Genomic DNA, 22,794 nt, shown 5'->3' with positions numbered 1-22,794 from the left:
GTGCTTACGGAGATAAATTTCCAATAAAAATGTTATGAATGCAGCAGCTTATTGAGCTTAAATACTAACCTTCATAGGCTATTGTAAAAGCTCAAGGGATCGCTATTTATTCAAGTTTCAAATTCGCGTTTGTAAAATAGTTTAAAGTCAGAGTCCTCAAAAATTGCGGATAAATCACTGTACACAAGAGTTTGTAACAAATTTCAGGTGAATTTCACTCTGTACAACTACAACGGGGAAAAGGGGAAACCTTTTTATCAAAGGCACAGTTAAATAAAGTGACATATTTCACAGTACAACGACTTTATTATACACGTTTCGTTTGTTTATATGTTCATTGTTTATTCATTCATTTGAATATTTTTATTTATTTTTCCCGAATAAATGTGATTTCTTTTCTTTAAATATTTTTTTAAACGGAGGGACTAACTCAGTTCATTTTAACAAAGGAAATAAGCAGACTTAATTAACGTGATGAATTTTCTTTATGGCTTTCAGTTACTCGTTGTTTATAAGGAGGCTAATTAATGATCAAAAAACACGTTACATATTACAATAATTCAATAATTAAAATACTTATGATTAGAAACTGCGAAACTAAATGAGAATTATTATTTTTAAAAATCTGATAATTATAGGAAACTTATTCTGAATCACTCCGCGTCGCCTGCGTGACCCTGGGAGTCAAGGTGACGAGGATGACGTGTAGCGCGGCAGGTATAAAAGCAGAAGCCAACGTTCGAATTTGGTTTTCACATGAGAGTGCGAGCAGGAGGTCTGTTTAATAGCGCTGTGAAAACCTGTTTGTTTCCAAAGTTTTAAAGCTAGTGTTTGAAACGAGGATTCAAACAACCCAAAAATGAGCTCCGGTGGAGTACGGCGTGAGCGGTACCTGCTCTCCATTGGTGTCACCCGTATTCTCGATGAGCGCTATGGTAAAGCTTAGTAAGCTAATAAGTATAATAGAATATTTAAGCAAACAAATACACCTTAGACTGGCCTTTTATTACTTTAAAGTGAGGAAGATTTCATGAGTGTGAGCATTTCAGGTGAAATATGTCAAACTTTAGAAACTGCAATTTTGGGCAATTTTGGTTTGAAAAATGCTAAAAAAACAAAAACAAACACTCAATTTAATGCACGCGCCATGGAAACGACGTCACTCATTAGAACCTGCGGGAGGCTGACGTCTGACGTCAGTGCGGTCATCCTGGAGTCCTGTTTTTGTATGTGGAGGGTTTGAGTTTACATGTTTTAGCAACTGGCCCTGAATTAGACGATAAAGTTAATAAATTACGAATCTGTATAGAAGCATGATGGAGCTGTGAGAGTTCACAGAGGCAGTCGTTGCGTTTATAAAGCTGGGAAATTTTGAGGGAGGTTAGGGAGTCCTCGGAGATGTGGCCAAAATTTGATCTTGCACGCATTATGTGCAAAATCAGTTATAGCTACTGATGCTGAATTAAGTATATCATATTTATGTGAGTGCATTGTGTATTGCCGTGTCTGTACAGGTGTCCAGATGTATGTTATGTGCTCGGTGAGAAATCGAAACTGTGTGCATGCAATAAGCAGGTTGGAGGTTTCTCACCTGACTTTAGCTGTTTTATTTTCAACAGACTGATGCTTAAATAAAATAAGAATAAGTGCTGAACATGAATTCATTATTAAACATCACTGAAACTCTATGCAGCCTTACTGACAATGTGTCCATAATTCACAAATATTATGGATGACATTCATTTATCATGAAATGTTAAAGTAGTAGTAAAGTTATTCTTTACTATGAGTTGTACATTTTTAATTTACATGCAGCTAAAATGTGAATTTGCAAATGAATTCTATCATCAGGACATTTTTACTGTCTGAACATGCTAACAAGCAGAGTTTGGTGCTGTGATCTTTGGTTTAAAACATGAAATTTAGTCATGTACAGTGCAAAACCATTTTTCTCACCTTCTACCAATCTTAAGGCTTTCATAAAGAGTGAGTTCTGCTGCGGGCCTCTCATTGCCTGTGTGTAGAAATAGCATATGATGATATAAAGCCATGTTTTGACATTTAAATCCGTAATTTGTCTGATTATGTCACGATTAACACAGATGATCTTTTTGTTTTCTCGTAGCTGAGCTGGTGAGTCCTGTCAGCGTACGCCAGATGTTCATCACTAACCTGAGGAACCGTCCTTTGAGCCCCAGCCATGTGGACTCTATGAAAAATCTGGTCCTCTCGTTAAACCATAACCTGGTTACGGGGACGAAGGCGTTTCCTTATATTGCCTTCAGGGGATTCTTTAACAAACTGCTGCTGACGACACCTTTCACCCATGTGCCAGAGAGTCAGTTGGAGAACACCACTCCATCTCCTCCTACCAACTCACCAGCTGGTTTAATTGTGCCGCCTGCAGGGTCCCACCTCCATTCACGGTTGCTCACACCTCTGCTTCCAGAGAAGGCAGATCTTTCTGTCCTGAAGGCAGATCAGAGGAACTGCGTCTGCACCCTGGATGTCGACGGCGACACCATCACCAGAGTCATTTCCACTGTGTATTGCACAGAGGAAAGGGAAATGACAAATCGATGGAGAGTTACGGACTGCACCTCTGACGGCAGAGTAATCATGTCGGTGCTCTGCCAGTTTCTGAAGAGGTTTACACAGGGTGCAAAGAGGAAGCCTGCAGAGGAGGAGAGCAGCAGCAGGAGCCCCACTCCACCAAGGAAACGTCTCCGGCTGTGATCAGTAATGAAGCCTTTCCTGGACATATGGCATATGGATGTTACATATGGATGTTTCCTCGTGCTTTGGAGCAAACTTTCTAACTCCTCATGTCTGCGCTGTGTCTGGAAAGGCTGGAAACACCTCTCCATCTTACACAGAGACCATCATGATGCGGCTAGTCTGAGGAGTTATTTCTGTACATATGTATATAGTTTTTTTTATTATTGAGATACACAGGTCAGCGTTTTCAGTGCGTCTTGCACTTTTCTTTATTTCTTGGTGCTGGCCTGTGTGTTTGATATGACTGCAAGGAATACAAGACTGACTTTATTATATAATCTGCGTAAAATGAACCAATAATCCATGAAGACAGTGCAAAGTGTAAATTATCGTCTGCTGCATCTCAGACTTTGGCGAGAATGAACAATGTGGTAAGTAAGAAGTAATGTTCTGTCTCTAAAATGATGTCCCAAAATATTAGAAAACATCTAGTCCAGCCTAGAAGTAATAAATGCATGAAGTAGTTTTTCAGCGTCACTCTGAGACAGGATATTTCTTATTTCAGAGATATTACGCAAAGATTAGAATTGGAAGAAATCAGTTCTAGATATTTGTTTAATATGTGCATTGAAGGACATATCCTGGTCAATAATGACTCCAGGGTTCCTCACAGTGTTACTGGAGGCCAAGGTAATGCCATCCAGAGTAAGAATCTGGTTAGATACCATATTTCTAAGATTCTCAGGGCCGAGTACAATAACCTCAGTTTGATCTGAATTTAGAAGCAGAAAATTAGCGGCCATCCAGGTCTTTATGTCTTTAAGACATTCCTGCAGTTTAACTAATTGGTGTGTGTTACCTGGCTTCATGGATAAATAAAGTTGGGTGTCCTCTGCATAGCAGTGAAAATGTATACTATGCCTTCTGATGATACTGCATTTAAATTGTAAACAGAATTGGTCCTAGCACATCCATAATTAACCTTAGATAAATATGATACAAACCACTGCAGAAATCAATACCTACAGGATGCTCTAATTGCTTTAATAAAATATTACGGTCAAAAGTATTGAACGTTGCACTGAGGCCATGAGAAGATGATGTGTAACCTTCACTAAAGCTGTTTCTGTGCTGTGATGAGATCTGAAATCTGACTGAAACTGTTCAAATAAGCCATTCCTCTGAAAATTATCTGTTAGCTTTTTAAAAATTATTTTTTCAAGAATTTTTGAGATAAAAGGAAGGTTGGCGATTCGCCTCTAACTAGGTAGGACAGCAGGGTCAAGAGATGGCTTTTTAAATCAGTGTTTGGTTTTTTTGTGTGACTATGTACAGAACAGAAGTCTGAACAGACCAACGACCTGCCAGAGAAATCCTCCTCCAAGCGCTCCGCTTCTCCATCCGTGGAGCTGCAGCTCAACGCTGGCCGGCTGCAGCTTGACGGTCTTCCTCCGGGGGCCGGAGCTGCAGGCCCTGGTCTACGAGTGGCCCAGGTACGACTATTGGACCGCAGAACCAGCAGCAGACCAAGAAGCCGACCTGGGACTCCAAATTCCAACACTTCATCCACCCCAACCCCCTCAGAGGAGCAGAACGATGGAGAGGAGGAGGCAGCAGAGCCTGAGGATGAAGTTCAGGGTGCAGAGCTCGAGAGTTCTACAGTTTCTGCTCCGACCCTGCGACTCCTCAAGAGACTCTTTCAGCTCCTAATAGCGGCTGCTATGGAGAGAAACCCCACTCAGTTTCAGCTGGATTCAGGATGTCATCGCTCTCCAGTGCAGTATCATGCGACACCTATCCATCAAACAGAAGGCCTCATCAACAGAGTGGCACTTTGAGAAGCAAATACACAATCAAGTGGAACATCAGAGGACATGAAAAAGGCTGAGCTACAGAACAGACTGAAGCCTGGGAAAACGCCATCAGCTTCTGCCTCTGGACTGGTGAACCCCATAGGAACAGAAACGGTTAAGAAGGAACCCGAGAGCACTGTAAATGCATGTGCTCAACAGAACTGCCCCACTGCCCCCACGATGTGGCCCCACAGTGGCCAACAGAACCACAGGAGCCAGACAGAGCCCCAGGAGGAGTGTGTGAGCACCGATGAAAAGCCCTCCTTCTCAATCACCAGCAGTTCCTTCACAGATGCACCATCTAGAGGCAGCCAGGAGCACGACACAGTAAAGTTTGGATCAGCACCTACTCCAGGTACACATCATCAGAAATGTCAAAGCTGCAGTCTAAATGTATCACTTTATACAGCTAATAGTAATAATAATGATAATAATAGTAATAATATACTCAAGTAATCATTACGTTACTCTCTCCTCATTATACATGTAACGGGGGCCATGGTGTGCATGAGAGAACATTTAATTTGAGGCTATAGCAACATTATTTTACATATTTAAATTAATATAAATACATTTTTAACTTTAAGAAATTGTGTTAATAGTCATGCTGTTAGGCTGAATTATTATTAGTATTAACATCTCCACTTTCATAACGTCTGTTTTGCATTAAAGCACAGAGAAGGCCTCAGAACTGAGAATGGTTATATGCTCACCTTTCTTCACTGCAGGCACTACATGCTTGTTTGAAGGCTTACACACATTCACTCGCACACTTTAACACACATGCATTCACACGCGTGCACACTGACCAACTCTGCTTCATCCAGGAGATGCAATACTGTCAGAACTCTTTTTTTCCCCTTATAATGTAAGAAAGAGCTCCAAGCAGATGGGAAGAAGGCCTTTTTATTTCATGCCTCAGTCTAGGATGGATGGGATGCATAGCTTATTTTATTTGGCAGATCACTTAAAATTGTGATTCTGTTATTTCTACTTTTAATAATTTATCAGTTTTTTGTCTTTAGGAAAATGTTTCTTCAAGAAAGTGGAAATGTGATTGTGATATGGGATGTAAATACAGTGAAAGACTTGAGCTCTTTTGGCAGATACTGTGTATTGTTAAACTATCAAAACAAGCATTTTCTAAAGTGGAAACAAATGAAAAGTTCATTTTAAAAGACCTGAGTTTTCTCTCTTTTGAATGTTTACTGTTGCTATTAATTGAATACTCACTGCTGACATAATCGATGGTGCTAACAGTTTTCTTGCATATTTTGTGTCGTGCAGCCCCATTTACCAAAAGGATACATGGCCATTTAAGAGAACATTTTATTTTCAGTTACTGAGTTATGAAGAAAAAAAAGTTATTCAGATACAACTTGCTTTGCCTTCTATCTCAGTAATAGTTCCTGTGCACTTTTTTCCTTTATAGTAAAATATCAAAAACTGTCTTTTTTCTGGTCCTTCTTTTATCTCATCTCATCAATTTGTCTCTTTTTTCCTCTCCTGTCCCTCAGACATAAAGGCTGCTCCTGCACTGACGGACTCACTGCTGCCCAACACACTGCCCTCCATCACCAACCTGTCCAGCTGCATGAAGGATGGAAAAGAGGAGGATGGGGGTGAATTTGTCACTCTGTGGCCACATGTGACAGTTTAAGAGCCTTCGTATTGCTGTGTTCTGCTATGAAGCACACGAAGATGTAATTAGCTTCTAGCGGTTGTGTGTGTTTGTGTTTTTGTGCACATCGATCGAGCTGGACAAACTGGATGCAGAGATGATCAAGCTCTTGGCCCATCAGAGGATCCAGCAGCTCTTTGCTCCCAAAGTGCCCAGTACTCAACCTCCCCCCACCACCAGCACTACCCCAAAAACCTCAGCACCCCACCCAAACAGTAAGACACCTTTGCACTACAATTTAGTCTGTTTACTTGTCAAGAAGTCAGTTTTTCTGCTGTTTGATTGCTGTTTTGTTCTAATTATTAAAACCTACACTCTCCTCCTTCCAGGTCAGAAAAAGGTGCAAGCCAGAGCGGTCTTTTACCCTCTGACAGGAAGAGGAGCAGCTGTCAGCATGTGCTATAGGACGTTACACATAGGATCAGGTAGGACATTCAGTCGCTGTGACTTTGACCCTGCTGCATTCTGTGCCCTGGCTCTGAGCCACTCTTAGGTTTCACCTTTGATGGGGAAAGGTTCACGTAGGAGAACAGTATTAAAGCTGGTCTCACGTAGTTTTTTGAAATCATACCAGTTCACCAAACTGCAGTTAATCATGTTTGATTTAGGTTATATTCTTGCCTTGTGACTAAAGTTTAGTAAGACAGAAGTAGAACATAGGTAGGGCCCCATCATACCTGCTGTGTGGTGCCTGGCAAATGTCACCGTACAGCAAAATTGATGTTACATGTTGTAAGCTGTCATCTCTGCTGGTCATGCACTTCTCCATTTTTATAATCTGGTGTGTTGTTGCACTGCTGCTGCAGCTGGGTTAAAGTCTGTTTTTAATGGCATCCTAACATCATATCAGTACAGAAGTTTAGAGATTCACAGGTTTCACAGAGGGAGATGTTGAAACTTGGCAGAAACTTTAAAATTCCTTGGCTTCCAACTTTGACTTCTTCTCCTTCTATACCAGCGCTGATTTGGAGGACGGGCAACACCTATTGTTCAGAAGAATACTGCAGCACGTACATGCACCGTAACAGCTAGCATGAATGGATATAGCTGTGTGATGGTATTACTGGTGACACGCAAAGCTGCCAACACAGCAGGTGTACCACGGCCCTTAGTTTGATCTGTTAGCTTTTTAAAAATGATTTTTTTAAGAGTTTTTGAGATGAAAGGAAGATTAGAGATTCATCTATAATTTGCTAAGACAGCTGGGTCAAGAGATGGCTTTTTAAATCAGTGTTTGGGTTTTGTTTGCGAATATGTACAGAAAAGAGAACAGAAGTCTGAACAGACCAACGGCCTGCCAGAGAAATCCTCCTCCAGGCGCTCTGCTTCTCCAGCCATGAAACTGGAGCTCAACGCTGGCGTGCTGCGGCTTGACGGTCTTCCTCCGGGGGCCGGAGCTGCAGGCCCTGGTCTACGAGTGGCCCAGGTACAACTGTTGGACCGCAGAACCAGCAGCAGGCCAAGCAGCCGACCTGGGACTCCAAATTCCAACACTTCATCCACCCCAACCCCCTCAGAGGAGCAGAACGATGGAGAGGAGGAGGCAGCAGAGCCTGAGGATGAAGTTCAGGGTGCAGAGCTCGAGAGTTCTACAGTTTCTGCTCCGACACCGCGACTCCTCAAGAGGCCCTTTCAGCTCCTAATAGCAGCTGCTATGGAGAGAAACCCCACTCAGTTTCAGCTGCCGAGTGAGCTCACGTGCACCACTGCACTACCAGGTCAGTCAGTCATAATGACTACCAAAATATGATTTCTTTCAGCACCCTAAGTTTAAAATACCTCTTTATATATGCAGTTTAGACTGTTTCTTCAATGTTGCTCTTTTGTTTGGATTTCTAGGCAGCAGTAAATGGAGGAAAAAAGAAGAGCTGCTTGGAAAGCCCTTCAGGAGGCCTCAGCATGAACTGGATCCCAATGGTCTAGTCCCTTTGCCAGTCAAAATCTGCTTTTCATGCAACAGGTCAGCAGTTCTGGAGCACAGTGCAAAGAAGTAGACGAAGCCCCGAAGCAATGACAGCAGGTACTAATTCTATTTATTTGGTCTCTCAGGAGTTGCAGGTTGGCTCCGCTGATCCAGTGCGATTACTGTCCCCTCCTGTTCCACATGGACTGTCTGGACCCTCCACTCACAGCTTTACCTGCCGGCAAATGGATGTGTCCAAACCATGTCGAGCACTTAGTAGTAAGATGCACTGTGCTGATTCTAAGCTAAAGCTGCTTTCCCTTTCCTTTTATTGATGTAAATTTTTATTGATATATTTTTGTTTGCTATGCAGCTGAATCAGAGGAGCCTCAGCCTGTCCAGCCGCTGTCAGCTCTTCGATCAGTTCCAGGACAGGTTGTCCCAGCACGCAGTTAAGTTGGACTTCCTGCGTAGAGTACATCGACAAAATGCTCCCAACCGGCGCACCACTCACCAGCGCAACAAGAAAACCATCAAGGTAGACGTGCGTCTCAGTGTGACGGTGCAGTGTGTTGGATTTCATATAATCCTTTTTTCTTGGCCACTGGAACACAGGTGGAGATCTAGGAAATTAATGGCTTTAATAATATATCTGTTACACTAAGACAGTAATACCTAGATACTGACATTCTGTCTTTTTTCCAGCTTCTGAAATTTAAGCAGTTGTGCACTTGTATATGAAGTGATGCTATTTTTAGACACATCTGAACATACTGGTTAATTTGCTAGAAAGTGTTAAATTGTCTCTAACAGTCAGTGTTTTTATTCAGGTGCCAGATGCCATCAAGTCCCAGTACCAGAATCCTCCGCCCATGCTGCTTCCTGCAGGGGTGCGCCAGCTGGAGCTGGTTTGTAGTGGCATTCCTGACCATCAGCCCACAAAGCATTTCACCACAGAGGCTGAGCAGCAGGAGGTAGGCACAAGAGAAACCAGCAGCTGCCTAACATGTTCTTTAAGTCAGATTGTAACGATAGTTCCCTGAAACAGGCTTTTGTGTGCTACAATCTGTGTCATCTGATGTAATAGGATGTGAGATTAATAGAAGAGCAGCGTAACCTCCTAAGACCCAAACTCTTTCATGGCATGCATTTTTAATTTCTCTTTGCTATTTGGGCTGATTGGGACCTGATGAATGTAAAACCAAAGAATTGTCAGATTTTATTTTTTACCTGATGTTTGTTTCTGAGAAAAATGAGATCCACATATGAGGACATTCGATTTAAATTTCAATAGAACAGTGGCAGTATAACGTCCTCGCATGTGGAAATCAGGCCTTTGTAGAGCAAAATTTAGTATTTTGGTCTAGCCAACCCAAAATGTGATGTTCACATATGTGGACACCAGGTCCTAGCAGGTTAAGGATGATTGATTGCTTTCCTTTTCATTTTGGATGATTGGATGAGAGTTTGGACAAGAAGTTTTTAGAGAGTTTGATTTTTGGTGTAGATGAGTGAAACACTGACACATCCTGTGTACTGTGTTTATCAGAAAGTAACAGAAAATTCAGTTTCAGAAGTTCTGAAAGCTGAACCAACTGCTTCACGGCACTTTGCAACAGTTGCATTAGAAAGTCTGTTTTTTTCACAGACTGTAGAGCTTTGAGTAATTAATTGAAAATTGCAGCAAAAGATAAATTCTGGTATCTGTTTGTTTGTGTGATATAAATGAATCTTTGATGAAGGGGAGGGCCTCTCAACAGAACTGCTGGTTGCTTCTTTATAAAAACATACATGTGTTGTGTTGAACAGTGGCTTCAGGATGTCATCGCTCTCCAGTGCAGTATCATGCGACACCTATCCATCAAACAGAAGGCCTCATCAACAGAGTGGCACTTTGAGCAGAAAGCAAATACACAATCAAGTGGAACATCAGAGGACATGAAAACTCAGGCCTCATTAGAAAGGACTTCTTCCCCTGACCCCTGCTCTAAAGCTTGCAGTACACCCAGTGACTCCCAGGGGGCCTCTCTTTCCAAGGACAGCCCATCAGGGCTAGTTCTTTGCAAATGCACCGTGACACCATGTCAGAACTGTAGGAAACCTAATGGGCCTCTGGAATTGGTTCAGCCTCCCAGAGCCAATGGACCTGTAGACTGTAACAGTGCCTCAGATTCCTGCAGGCAGGCTGAGCTACAGAACAGACTGAAGCCTGGGAAAACGCCATCAGCTTCTGCCTCTGGACTGGTGAACCACATAGGAACAGAAACGGTTAAGAAGGAACCCGAGAGCACTGTAAATGCATGTGCTCAACAGAACTGCCCCACTGCCCCCACGATATGGCCCCACAGTGGCCAACAGAACCACAGGAGCCAGACAGAGCCCCAGGAGGAGTGTGTGAGCACCGATGAAAAGCCCTCCTTCTCAATCACCAGCAGTTCCTTCACAGATGCACCATCTAGAGGCAGCCAGGAGCACGACACAGTAAAGTTTGGATCAGCACCTACTCCAGGTACACATCATCAGAAATGTCAAAGCTGCAGTCTAAATGTATCACTTTATACAGCTAATAATAATAATAATGATAATAATAGTAATAATATACTCAAGTAATCATTACGTTACTCTCTCCTCATTATACATGTAACGGGGGCCATGGTGTGCATGAGAGAACATTTAATTTGAGGCTATAGCAACATTATTTTACATATTTAAATTAATATAAATACATTTTTAACTTTAAGAAATTGTGTTAATAGTCATGCTGTTAGGCTGAATTATTATTAGTATTAACATCTCCACTTTCATAACGTCTGTTTTGCATTAAAGCACAGAGAAGGCCTCAGAACTGAGAATGGTTATATGCTCACCTTTCTTCACTGCAGGCACTACATGCTTGTTTGAAGTCTTACACACATTCACTCGCACACTTTAACACACATGCATTCACACGCGTGCACACTGACCAACTCTGCTTCATCCAGGAGATGCAATACTGTCAGAACTCTTTTTTCCCCCTTATAATGTAAGAAAGAGCTCCAAGCAGATGGGAAGAAGGCCTTTTTATTTCATGCCTCAGTCTAGGATGGATGGGATGCATAGCTTATTTTATTTGGCAGATCACTTAAAATTGTGATGCTGTTATTTCTACTTTTAATAATTTATCAGTTTTTTGTCTTTAGGAAAATGTTTCTTCAAGAAAGTGGAAATGTGATTGTGATATGGGATGTAAATACAGTGAAAGACTTGAGCTCTTTTGGCAGATACTGTGTATTGTTAAACTATCAAAACAAGCATTTTCTAAAGTGGAAACAAATGAAAAGTTCATTTTAAAAGACCTGAGTTTTCTCTCTTTTGAATGTTTACTGTTGCTATTAATTGAATACTCACTGCTGACATAATCGATAGTGCTAACAGTTTTCTTGCATATTTTGTGTCGTGCAGCCCCATTTACCAAAAGGATACATGGCCATTTAAGAGCACATTTTATTTTCAGTTACTGAGTTATGAAGAAAAAAAAGTTATTCAGATACAACTTGCTTTGCCTTCTATCTCAGTAATAGTTCCTGTGCACTTTTTTCCTTTATAGTAAAATATCAAAAACTGTCTTTTTTCTGGTCCTTCTTTTATCTCATCTCATCAGTTTGTCTCTTTTTTCCTCTCCTGTCCCTCAGACATAAAGGCTGCTCCTGCACTGACGGACTCACTGCTGCCCAACACACTGTCCTCCATCACCAACCTGTCCAGCTGCATGAAGGATGGAAAAGAGGAGGATGGGGGTGAGTTTGTCACTCTGTGGCCACATGTGACAGTTTAAGAGCCTTCGTATTGCTGTGTTCTGCTATGAAGCACACGAAGATGTAATTAGCTTCTAGCGGTTGTGTGTGTTTGTGTTTTTGTGCACATCGATCGAGCTGGACAAACTGGATGCAGAGATGATCAAGCTCTTGGCCCATCAGAGGATCCAGCAGCTCTTTGCTCCCAAAGTGCCCAGTACTCAACCTCCCCCCACCACCAGCACTACCCCAAAAACCTCAGCACCCCACCCAAACAGTAAGACACCTTTGCACTACAGTTTAGTCTGTTTACTTGTCAAGAAGTCAGTTTTTCTGCTGTTTGATTGCTGTTTTGTTCTAATTATTAAAACCTACACTCTCGTCCTTCCAGGTCAGAAAAGGTGCAAGCCAGAGCGGTCTTTTACCCTCTGACAGGAAGAGGAGCAGCTGTCAGCATGTGCTATAGGACGTTACACATAGGATCAGGTAGGACATTCAGTCGCTGTGACTTTGACCCTGCTGCATTCTGTGCCCTGGCTCTGAGCCACTCTTAGGTTTCACCTTTGATGGGGAAAGGTTCACGTAGGAGAACAGTATTAAAGCTGGTCTCACGTAGTTTTTTGAAATCATACCAGTTCACCAAACTGCAGTTAATCATGTTTGATTTAGGTTATATTCTTGCCTTGTGACTAAAGTTTAGTAAGACCGAAGTAGAACATAGGTAGGGCCCCATCATACCTGCTGTGTGGTGCCTGGCAAATGTCACCGTACAGCAAAGTTGATGTTACATGTTGTAAGCTGTCATCTCTGCTGGTCATGCACTTCTCCATTTTTATAATCTGGTGTGTTGTTGCACTGCTGCTGCAGCTGGGTTAAAGTCTGTTTTTAATGGCATCCTAACATCATATCAGTACAGAAGTTTAGAGATTCACAGGTTTCACAGAGGGAGATGTTGAAACTTGGCAGAAACTTTAAAATTCCTTGGCTTCCAACTTTGACTTCTTCTCCTTCTATACCAGCGCTGATTTGGAGGACGGGCAACACCTATTGTTCAGAAGAATACTGCAGCACGTACATGCACCGTAACAGCTAGCATGAATGGATATAGCTGTGTGATGGTATTACTGGTGACACGCAAAGCTGCCAACACAGCAGGTGTACCAGGGCCCTTAGTTTGATCTGTTAGCTTTTTAAAAATGATTTTTTTAAGAATTTTTGAGATGAAAGGAAGATTAGAGATTCATCTATAATTTGCTAAGACAGCCGGGTCAAGAGATGGCTTTTTAAATCAGTGTTTGGGTTTTGTTTGCGAATATGTACAGAAAAGAGAACAGAAGTCTGAACAGACCAACGGCCTGCCAGAGAAATCCTCCTCCAGGCGCTCTGCTTCTCCAGCCATGAAACTGGAGCTCAACGCTGGCGTGCTGCGGCTTGACGGTCTTCCTCCGGGGGCCGGAGCTGCAGGCCCTGGTCTACGAGTGGCCCAGGTACAACTGTTGGACCGCAGAACCAGCAGCAGGCCAAGCAGCCGACCTGGGACTCCAAATTCCAACACTTCATCCACCCCAACCCCCTCAGAGGAGCAGAACGATGGAGAGGAGGAGGCAGCAGAGCCTGAGGATGAAGTTCAGGGTGCAGAGCTCGAGAGTTCTACAGTTTCTGCTCCGACACCGCGACTCCTCAAGAGGCCCTTTCAGCTCCTAATAGCAGCTGCTATGGAGAGAAACCCCACTCAGTTTCAGCTGCCGAGTGAGCTCACGTGCACCACTGCACTACCAGGTCAGTCAGTCATAATGACTACCAAAATATGATTTCTTTCAGCACCCTAAGTTTAAAATACCTCTTTATATATGCAGTTTAGACTGTTTCTTCAATGTTGCTCTTTTGTTTGGATTTCTAGGCAGCAGTAAATGGAGGAAAAAAGAAGAGCTGCTTGGAAAGCCCTTCAGGAGGCCTCAGCATGAACTGGATCCCAATGGTCTAGTCCCTTTGCCAGTCAAAATCTGCTTTTCATGCAACAGGTCAGCAGTTCTGGAGCACAGTGCAAAGAAGTAGACGAAGCCCCGAAGCAATGACAGCAGGTACTAATTCTATTTATTTGGTCTCTCAGGAGTTGCAGGTTGGCTCCGCTGATCCAGTGCGATTACTGTCCCCTCCTGTTCCACATGGACTGTCTGGACCCTCCACTCACAGCTTTACCTGCCGGCAAATGGATGTGTCCAAACCATGTCGAGCACTTAGTAGTAAGATGCACTGTGCTGATTCTAAGCTAAAGCTGCTTTCCCTTTCCTTTTATTGATGTAAATTTTTATTGATATATTTTTGTTTGCTATGCAGCTGAATCAGAGGAGCCTCAGCCTGTCCAGCCGCTGTCAGCTCTTCGATCAGTTCCAGGACAGGTTGTCCCAGCACGCAGTTAAGTTGGACTTCCTGCGTAGAGTACATCGACAAAATGCTCCCAACCGGCGCACCACTCACCAGCGCAACAAGAAAACCATCAAGGTAGACGTGCGTCTCAGTGTGACGGTGCAGTGTGTTGGATTTCATATAATCCTTTTTTCTTGGCCACTGGAACACAGGTGGAGATCTAGGAAATTAATGGCTTTAATAATATATCTGTTACACTAAGACAGTAATACCTAGATACTGACATTCTGTCTTTTTTCCAGCTTCTGAAATTTAAGCAGTTGTGCACTTGTATATGAAGTGATGCTATTTTTAGACACATCTGAACATACTGGTTAATTTGCTAGAAAGTGTTAAATTGTCTCTAACAGTCAGTGTTTTTATTCAGGTGCCAGATGCCATCAAGTCCCAGTACCAGAATCCTCCGCCCATGCTGCTTCCTGCAGGGGTGCGCCAGCTGGAGCTGGTTTGTAGTGGCATTCCTGACCATCAGCCCACAAAGCATTTCACCACAGAGGCTGAGCAGCAGGAGGTAGGCACAAGAGAAACCAGCAGCTGCCTAACATGTTCTTTAAGTCAGATTGTAATGATAGTTCCCTGAAACAGGCTTTTGTGTGCTACAATCTGTGTCATCTGATGTAATAGGATGTGAGATTAATAGGAGAGCAGCGTAACCTCCTAAGACCCAAACTCTTTCATGGCATGCATTTTTAATTTCTCTTTGCTATTTGGGCTGATTGGGACCTGATGAATGTAAAACCAAAGAATTGTCAGATTTTATTTTTTACCTGATGTTTGTTTCTGAGAAAAATGAGATCCACATATGAGGACATTCGATTTAAATTTCAATAGAACAGTGGCAGTATAACGTCCTCGCATGTGGAAATCAGGCCTTTGTAGAGCAAAATTTAGTATTTTGGTCTAGCCAACCCAAAATGTGATGTTCACATATGTGGACACCAGGTCCTAGCAGGTTAAGGATGATTGATTGCTTTCCTTTTCATTTTGGATGATTGGATGAGAGTTTGGACAAGAAGTTTTTAGAGAGTTTGATTTTTGGTGTAGATGAGTGAAACACTGACACATCCTGTGTACTGTGTTTATCAGAAAGTAACAGAAAATTCAGTTTCAGAAGTTCTGAAAGCTGAACCAACTGCTTCACGGCACTTTGCAACAGTTGCATTAGAAAGTCTGTTTTTTTCACAGACTGTAGAGCTTTGAGTAATTAATTGAAAATTGCAGCAAAAGATAAATTCTGGTATCTGTTTGTTTGTGTGATATAAATGAATCCTTGATGAAGGGGAGGGCCTCTCAACAGAACTGCTGGTTGCTTCTTTATAAAAACATACATGTGTTGTGTTGAACAGTGGCTTCAGGATGTCATCGCTCTCCAGTGCAGTATCATGCGACACCTATCCATCAAACAGAAGGCCTCATCAACAGAGTGGCACTTTGAGCAGAAAGCAAATACACAATCAAGTGGAACATCAGAGGACATGAAAACTCAGGCCTCATTAGAAAGGACTTCTTCCCCTGACCCCTGCTCTAAAGCTTGCAGTACACCCAGTGACTCCCAGGGGGCCTCTCTTTCCAAGGACAGCCCATCAGGGCTAGTTCTTTGCAAATGCACCGTGACACCATGTCAGAACTGTAGGAAACCTAATGGGCCTCTGGAATTGGTTCAGCCTCCCAGAGCCAATGGACCTGTAGACTGTAACAGTGCCTCAGATTCCTGCAGGCAGGCTGAGCTACAGAACAGACTGAAGCCTGGGAAAACGCCATCAGCTTCTGCCTCTGGACTGGTGAACCACATAGGAACAGAAACGGTTAAGAAGGAACCCGAGAGCACTGTAAATGCATGTGCCCAACAGAACTGCCCTACTGCCCCCACGATATGGCCCCACAGTGGCCAACAGAACCACAGGAGCCAGACAGAGCCCCAGGAGGAGTGTGTGAGCACCGATGAAAAGCCCTCCTTCTCAATCACCAGCAGTTCCTTCACAGATGCACCATCTAGAGGCAGCCAGGAGCACGACACAGTAAAGTTTGGATCAGCACCTACTCCAGGTACACATCATCAGAAATGTCAAAGCTGCAGTCTTAATGTATCACTTTATACAGCTAATAATAATAATAATGATACTAATAGTAATAATATACTCAAGTAATCATTACGTTACTCTCTCCTCATTATACATAGAACGGGGGCCATGGTGTGCATGAGAGAACATTTAATTTGAGGCTATAGCAACATTATTTTACATATTTAAATTAATATAAATACATTTTTAACATTAAGAAATTGTGTTAATAGTCATGCTGTTAGGCTGAATTATTATTAGTATTAACATCTCCACTTTCATAAAGTCTGTTTTGCATTAAAGCACAGAGAAGGCCTCAGAACTGAGAATGGTTATATGCTCACCTTTCTTCACTGCAGGCACTACATGCTTGTTTGAAGGCTTACACACATTCACTCGCACACTTTAACACACATGCATTCACACGCGTGCACACTGACCAACTCTGCTTCATCCAGGAGATGCAATACTGTCAGAACTCTTTTTTCCCCCTTATAATGTAAGAAAGAGCTCCAAGAAGATGGGAAGAAGGCCTTTTTATTTCATGCCTCAGTCTAGGATGGATGGGATGCATAGCTTATTTTATTTGGCAGATCACTTAAAATTGTGATGCTGTTATTTCTACTTTTAATAATTTATCAGTTTTTTGTCTTTAGGAAAATGTTTCTTCAAGAAAGTGGAAATGTGATTGTGATATGGGATGTAAATACAGTGAAAGACTTGAGCTCTTTTGGCAGATACTGTGTATTGTTAAACTATCAAAACAAGCATTTTCTAAAGTGGAAACAAATGAAAAGTTCATTTTAAAAGACCTGAGTTTTCTCTCTTTTGAATGTTTACTGTTGCTATTAATTGAATACTCACTGCTGACATAATCGATGGTGCTAACAGTTTTCTTGCATATTTTGTGTCGTGCAGCCCCATTTACCAAAAGGATACATGGCCATTTAAGAGCACATTTTATTTTCAGTTACTGAGTTATGAAGAAAAAAAAGTTATTCAGATACAACTTGCTTTGCCTTCTATCTCAGTAATAGTTCCTGTGCACTTTTTTCCTTTATAGTAAAATATCAAAAACTGTCTTTTTTCTGGTCCTTCTTTTATCTCATCTCATCAGTTTGTCTCTTTTTTCCTCTCCTGTCCCTCAGACATAAAGGCTGCTCCTGCACTGACGGACTCACTGCTGCCCAACACACTGTCCTCCATCACCAACCTGTCCAGCTGCATGAAGGATGGAAAAGAGGAGGATGGGGGTGAGTTTGTCACTCTGTGGCCACATGTGACAGTTTAAGAGCCTTCGTATTGCTGTGTTCTGCTATGAAGCACACGAAGATGTAATTAGCTTCTAGCGGTTGTGTGTGTTTGTGTTTTTGTGCACATCGATCGAGCTGGACAAACTGGATGCAGAGATGATCAAGCTCTTGGCCCATCAGAGGATCCAGCAGCTCTTTGCTCCCAAAGTGCCCAGTACTCAACCTCCCCCCACCACCAGCACTACCCCAAAAACCTCAGCACCCCACCCAAACAGTAAGACACCTTTGCACTACAGTTTAGTCTGTTTACTTGTCAAGAAGTCAGTTTTTCTGCTGTTTGATTGCTGTTTTGTTCTAATTATTAAAACCTACACTCTCCTCCTTCCAGGTCAGAAAAGGTGCAAGCCAGAGCGGTCTTTTACCCTCTGACAGGAAGAGGAGCAGCTGTCAGCATGTGCTATAGGACGTTACACATAGGATCAGGTAGGACATTTCACCTTTGATGGGGAAAGGTTCACGTAGGAGAACAGTATTAAAGCTGGTCTCACGTAGTTTTTTGAAATCATACCAGTTCACCAAACTGCAGTTAATCATGTTTGATTTAGGTTATATTCTTGCCTTGTGACTAAAGTTTAGTAAGACCGAAGTAGAACATAGGTAGGGCCCCATCATACCTGCTGTGTGGTGCCTGGCAAATGTCACCGTACAGCAAAGTTGATGTTACATGTTGTAAGCTGTCATCTCTGCTGGTCATGCACTTCTCCATTTTTATAATCTGGTGTGTTGTTGCACTGCTGCTGCAGCTGGGTTAAAGTCTGTTTTTAATGGCATCCTAACATCATATCAGTACAGAAGTTTAGAGATTCACAGGTTTCACAGAGGGAGATGTTGAAACTTGGCAGAAACTTTAAAATTCCTTGGCTTCCAACTTTGACTTCTTCTCCTTCTATACCAGCGCTGATTTGGAGGACGGGCAACACCTATTGTTCAGAAGAATACTGCAGCACGTACATGCACCGTAACAGCTAGCATGAATGGATATAGCTGTGTGATGGTATTACTGGTGACACGCAAAGCTGCCAACACAGCAGGTGTACCAGGGCCCCTGGTTTGGTGTCTTGGCTCTGAGCTAATCACTCTTACAGATATAAAAATGGGAAGTGAAGCAAAAGCAGTGTGTGGAAAAACTAACAACACCCCATCATTCATCAGCTTGCAGAACCACCAGACAGATTTGCTGATGTGCTTGGAGTCATTGCACTGCCTGATCCTTGGTGACTTTTTTTGGACTTTAGCTCCTGGGAATATTTTGCAGCTGTCTTGCATGTTTTCCACTTGAATAGTGAATAATCTTTCTCATGGTAGAATTATGAGCGTGTTTGGGACTGGCTTCATGCAACTTCAGATACTGACATGCAGCACTCATTTATTCTTTAAGACATCTTTCCTCTTTGGCATTATGTTGACACACACCAGAATGCTTCTGAGTTTATAGAGGTGGTCACTCATGCTGATAATCAGTTAATCAGTTGTGTTTGATTAGCAGTATGTACCTGCTACTTGTCATCTTTATTTCTATGGAAGCAACAATGGTTTGCTTAGTGTTTCATACACTTTTAACCATGACTGTACTTCTGCACGACAGGCAGCAGTACACGACAGAGTATAATATAATAATATACGGAGCCTGTACTAGCTCCCAATCTCTGCATCATTAGTCAGGTTGAGTGATAGTTGATACCGTCATCTTTAAATCGGAGTATTTTAAGCAAGTTGTCTGTGAAAGTAAGTTCTTAGACCTGTGAGGGTCACAACAGGACCATGTGGAATAGAAACTACTGAACAAAAACACAATATGTCACATTGGAGTGCAGGTCATTAAAATACATTTTGACACGTCAATATTGCAGAAAAAAAAATCCATGTTGCAAATCTGTATTCTTTGTGTTGTGGGAAAGGGTGTTTAAGTCTTTAACTGTTTCTCTAAGGTGCTGACATGGATGTGTGCCTTACAAACTACGGTCACTGCAACTACGTATCGGGGAAACATGCCTGTATTTTCTATGATGAGGTGAGGCCGTTAAACTACATCACTCTGCAGAGCACTCCTGTGGTTGTTAGTGACCAAGATGTAAATTGTGTGTGTGTGTTTGTCGTCCTTCAGAATACCAAGCATTATGAGCTTCTGAACTATAGCGAGCATGGCACCACAGTGGATAATGTCCTGTACTCATGCGATTTCTCTGAGAAGACCTCACCATGTCCACCCGGTGGCCTGGTAGCCAAAGTCCAAGGAATCATTCGTAAGTACATCTCCGTCATCTGTTTGGATTGGCTTGAAGGAACCCAGGTCTGTGTGCCCAGTTTGACTTGGACTGCTGATGAGGTCGTCGCTCATAGATTTTGTATGAACCTTTTATGAATATCCATCCATCTTCTTCCACTTAGCCACTCATCTGTATGTGTTCTGGTTAAAATAGTTAAAATTTTATTTGTGAAGAAATCATAACATCATTGCTTCTGTAAATTAAAGGAATACTTTAATTTATACTCTAATACTGAAAAGAATCATTTTTAGTTTGGCTAGAATTTCAGGAAGTGTAGCCCCCCATGTGCTTAATGTCAGTGTCCTGTTTGTTACACTGACACTGCTCCTGCAGTATTGGTCAGCTTTTAGTGTTCTTCATCCAAATTGTGGTCAAGGTCACATTTGTCATTCTTAATGGGTACATGTAATTAGTTTATGCAGTGCAGTGAACCAATGACAAGAAAACTTATCACCTTCTTGCTGTAATTCATACCTTACAGTAGCCTATGAGATGTGCTGAGCTATGCGTGCTTATTTTTAAGTGAATAATATTAGCTTAATATAAAACTAAAATAAATAAGTGAACATCATCATTAGCTGTCTTCAGTCAGCCCATGTTCTTGGACTGCAGCTGCTGGCTCTTGTTCTGCTCTGAGTCCCAGTGAGCTCATTGTATTCTCATTGTTGGAGAACTGCACACGAACCAGTTCTCCGTCTGTTGTAGGTTCTGGTTAGAGTGCCAGCTTGAAGTGCAGGGAACAAAACAAACCATGAGTTTGGTGTTGGAGTTCATCTCCATCCATAATGGCGATCTAGCCAGCGAGCCTGCTGGTAGAGAAAACACCAAATGGGAAAGAACGGGTTGTCTTATTATTATCAGTTGCAATTTCAAAGTAAAAGTAAGGATGTAGTAAACGTACAGTACAGTGGTAAACTTGGTGCATGTGGCATTGTAGCAATGAGAAAGGTAAATAAATAAAGTGCTAAAATGAGCAGTCAGATATACTTGTTCTGTGGCAGACCACGTTATGTAAAATCTGAATGTTGCTGGTATCACATAAAGCTTCCAGTCTTAATCTGTTATTAAAGATCATTTGGACAGATGTTTAATTAGTAAAGAGCTGCAGTGTGAAACAGCATTAAATCAAATTTCTCTGAAACTGTTTATAGATGATGAGTGTAAAACATGTTTGCCAGAGTTCAGCTTTCCACATGATTTTAGTCTCATTTTCAAAACAAAGTGTTCATTTTTTATTTTGTGGATAAAATGTAATCAGTGAAATCTTTTCATGGTTGCATCGTCTCCACATTAATGGAGTTTACTGTGACACTAGTCTGTACAGACGTCTTTCTCAGACCTGCTGCATTTCTTCTTTGCGTAGGTCGCAGTAAGAAACGGGAAGAGGACGAGGGAGCCAACTCCATGGTGGGGTTGCTGCCAGTAGGAGGAGTGATGAGTAGCCAATGTCAGGGTGGTGCTGAGCCGTCTTGTAGCTGCAAAGCGAGTAGCTCCAGTCTAATTGGAGGCAGCGGGGCGGGCTGGGAGGGCACGGCCCTGCTCCACCATGGCAGCTACATCAAACTGGGCTGCCTCCAATTTGTCTTTAGCATCACTGAGTTTGCCAGTAAGCAGCCCAAAGAGGAGCAGGCCACTACACCTGCTGCCAGTTGCACAAGCACCAACACCAGCAGCAGCAGTGTCATCAGCACCACCCTCACCACCACCTCTAACACCTCCACACCACCACCACCCAGCACTGCCACAACAAGCGGCTTTTCCAACCAGGATGAGGCTGACTCTGAGACTGTACCTCCCCACCAAGTGCCCGTACTGCGTTCTAACTCTGTTCCATAATCCGCACAGGAAGCCCCGCCCTCCCTCTTATGTTGCACCTTCTGTGTCACGATGAAGGGAAAGCTGCACAGCTGGTTGGTCAACAGGGAAAAGTTCTTTTTTGTTTGTTTGTTTTAATGGTTTATATCTTTGCATGAACTTGAAGTATTATTGACAATCTCTTTTTTTCTTTTTTCTTTTAAATGACTGACGTAACCGTTAGGACCGTTAGGACTTTGAGCAAACATTACTTCCTTGCGCTCAATCTTTGTTTTTGCCAGTATATTAGTTATGTATGGTGTAACCTTTTTGTCAGTCAGCCCATTTAGCACAAACATTTTTTGTTTTTTTTCCTTTGTAGTATTCAATTCCATACATTCTAATTTCTTTTGCTGCTTTTGCACCACAGGTAGCTATATATGTATGAAAACATACATGCTTATACACTATAACATGTATATATAATGTAAATACATTTTAATTCAGTGCCTCTCGATTGGAGAAACATTGGATTTCATGTAGATTTGCCATTTTTTGGTTTTTAACTGTCCAGCTCATTGAATTTGTGATACTGTGTCGAGTACCAGACGTTTTGTGATAAAACTTGTTCTTAGTCTGTACTTTCCGCTGTAGTCCATCTGTAAATACCGTATAGTTTTAGCATTCATTTTAACATCTTGTGCTGCTGTGTATATAAGCACTCTTTGTTTGTAGCTGCTTGTCTGTTCAAATCTGTAAATACAGAAAGATTTTCTAAGAACAAACTCAGTGTTTATGCCTGTTATTTTCAGCCTTTGAGCACTACTTTGAGCTCTAGTTTGGTTTTCACTTTCTGAGACAGCAAGTTCAGTACTGATAGGGGTGGATCTACAGGGGTGGCATTGGGTGGGCATGTGCCACCCTAAAATAATCTTTGCCACACCCTAGTTGTTTGCATATGACATGTTGTTTATTAAAATAAGCTAGCATTAACACTTTGAGCCT

The 22,794-nt window shown here is 42.2% G+C and overlaps 3 protein-coding genes across 3 annotated transcripts; all 3 read left to right on the top strand.

The window, feature by feature from the left end:
* The first annotated feature begins 629 nt into the window (after window positions 1-629).
* LOC146374333 (uncharacterized) lies at window positions 630-6,469 on the top strand. The gene is made up of 4 exons (XM_084950913.1): window positions 630-935; window positions 2,126-3,149; window positions 4,054-4,926; window positions 6,089-6,469. Exons 1-2 carry the CDS (start codon window positions 860-862, stop codon window positions 2,734-2,736), a joined length of 687 nt encoding a protein of 228 aa, XP_084807039.1. The 5' UTR covers window positions 630-859; the 3' UTR covers window positions 2,737-3,149; window positions 4,054-4,926; window positions 6,089-6,469.
* Window positions 6,470-6,581: 112 nt separating this feature from the next.
* Window positions 6,582-12,414, top strand: LOC146374332 (PHD finger protein 12-like). Its single transcript, XM_084950912.1, has 9 exons — window positions 6,582-6,677; window positions 7,514-7,970; window positions 8,092-8,212; window positions 8,302-8,434; window positions 8,529-8,693; window positions 8,986-9,129; window positions 9,965-10,664; window positions 11,827-12,205; window positions 12,320-12,414. Exons 2-8 carry the CDS (start codon window positions 7,589-7,591, stop codon window positions 11,967-11,969), a joined length of 1,788 nt encoding a protein of 595 aa, XP_084807038.1. The 5' UTR covers window positions 6,582-6,677; window positions 7,514-7,588; the 3' UTR covers window positions 11,970-12,205; window positions 12,320-12,414.
* Window positions 12,088-22,586, top strand: LOC146374331 (PHD finger protein 12-like). Its single transcript, XM_084950171.1, has 13 exons — window positions 12,088-12,231; window positions 13,251-13,707; window positions 13,829-13,949; window positions 14,039-14,171; window positions 14,266-14,430; window positions 14,723-14,866; window positions 15,702-16,401; window positions 17,564-17,676; window positions 17,804-17,942; window positions 18,062-18,151; window positions 19,657-19,739; window positions 19,833-19,971; window positions 21,359-22,586. The coding sequence occupies exons 1-13, from the start codon at window positions 12,088-12,090 to the stop codon at window positions 21,829-21,831; spliced, it is 2,901 nt and encodes a 966-aa protein (XP_084806297.1). The 3' UTR covers window positions 21,832-22,586.
* The last annotated feature ends 208 nt before the right edge of the window (window positions 22,587-22,794 follow it).

The sequence above is a fragment of the Perissodus microlepis genome, chromosome 14, assembly GCF_051167445.1.
Source record: "Perissodus microlepis isolate ML-2025 ecotype Zambia chromosome 14, ASM5116744v1, whole genome shotgun sequence".
NCBI classification, from domain to species: Eukaryota; Metazoa; Chordata; class Actinopteri; order Cichliformes; family Cichlidae; genus Perissodus; species Perissodus microlepis.
The sequence above is the reverse complement of the archived record's forward strand: the minus strand, read 5'-3'. Positions and strand labels throughout refer to the sequence as shown.

Excerpts from the sequence above, each read along its gene's own strand:
- LOC146374333 (XM_084950913.1), top strand. The coding sequence starts at position 860 with ATGAGCTCCGGTGGAGTACGGCGTGAGCGGTACCTGCTCTCCATTGGT. Across the intron at positions 936-2,125 it reads TATTCTCGATGAGCGCTATG|CTGAGCTGGTGAGTCCTGTC; the intron begins GTAAAGCTTAGT and ends GTTTTCTCGTAG.
- LOC146374332 (XM_084950912.1), top strand. The coding sequence starts at position 7,589 with ATGAAACTGGAGCTCAACGCTGGCGTGCTGCGGCTTGACGGTCTTCCT. Across the intron at positions 7,971-8,091 it reads GTGCACCACTGCACTACCAG|GCAGCAGTAAATGGAGGAAA; the intron begins GTCAGTCAGTCA and ends TTGGATTTCTAG. Across the intron at positions 8,694-8,985 it reads GCAACAAGAAAACCATCAAG|GTGCCAGATGCCATCAAGTC; the intron begins GTAGACGTGCGT and ends GTTTTTATTCAG.
- LOC146374331 (XM_084950171.1), top strand. The coding sequence starts at position 12,088 with ATGATCAAGCTCTTGGCCCATCAGAGGATCCAGCAGCTCTTTGCTCCC. Across the intron at positions 13,950-14,038 it reads ATCTGCTTTTCATGCAACAG|GAGTTGCAGGTTGGCTCCGC; the intron begins GTCAGCAGTTCT and ends TTGGTCTCTCAG. Across the intron at positions 19,740-19,832 it reads CCTGTATTTTCTATGATGAG|AATACCAAGCATTATGAGCT; the intron begins GTGAGGCCGTTA and ends GTCGTCCTTCAG.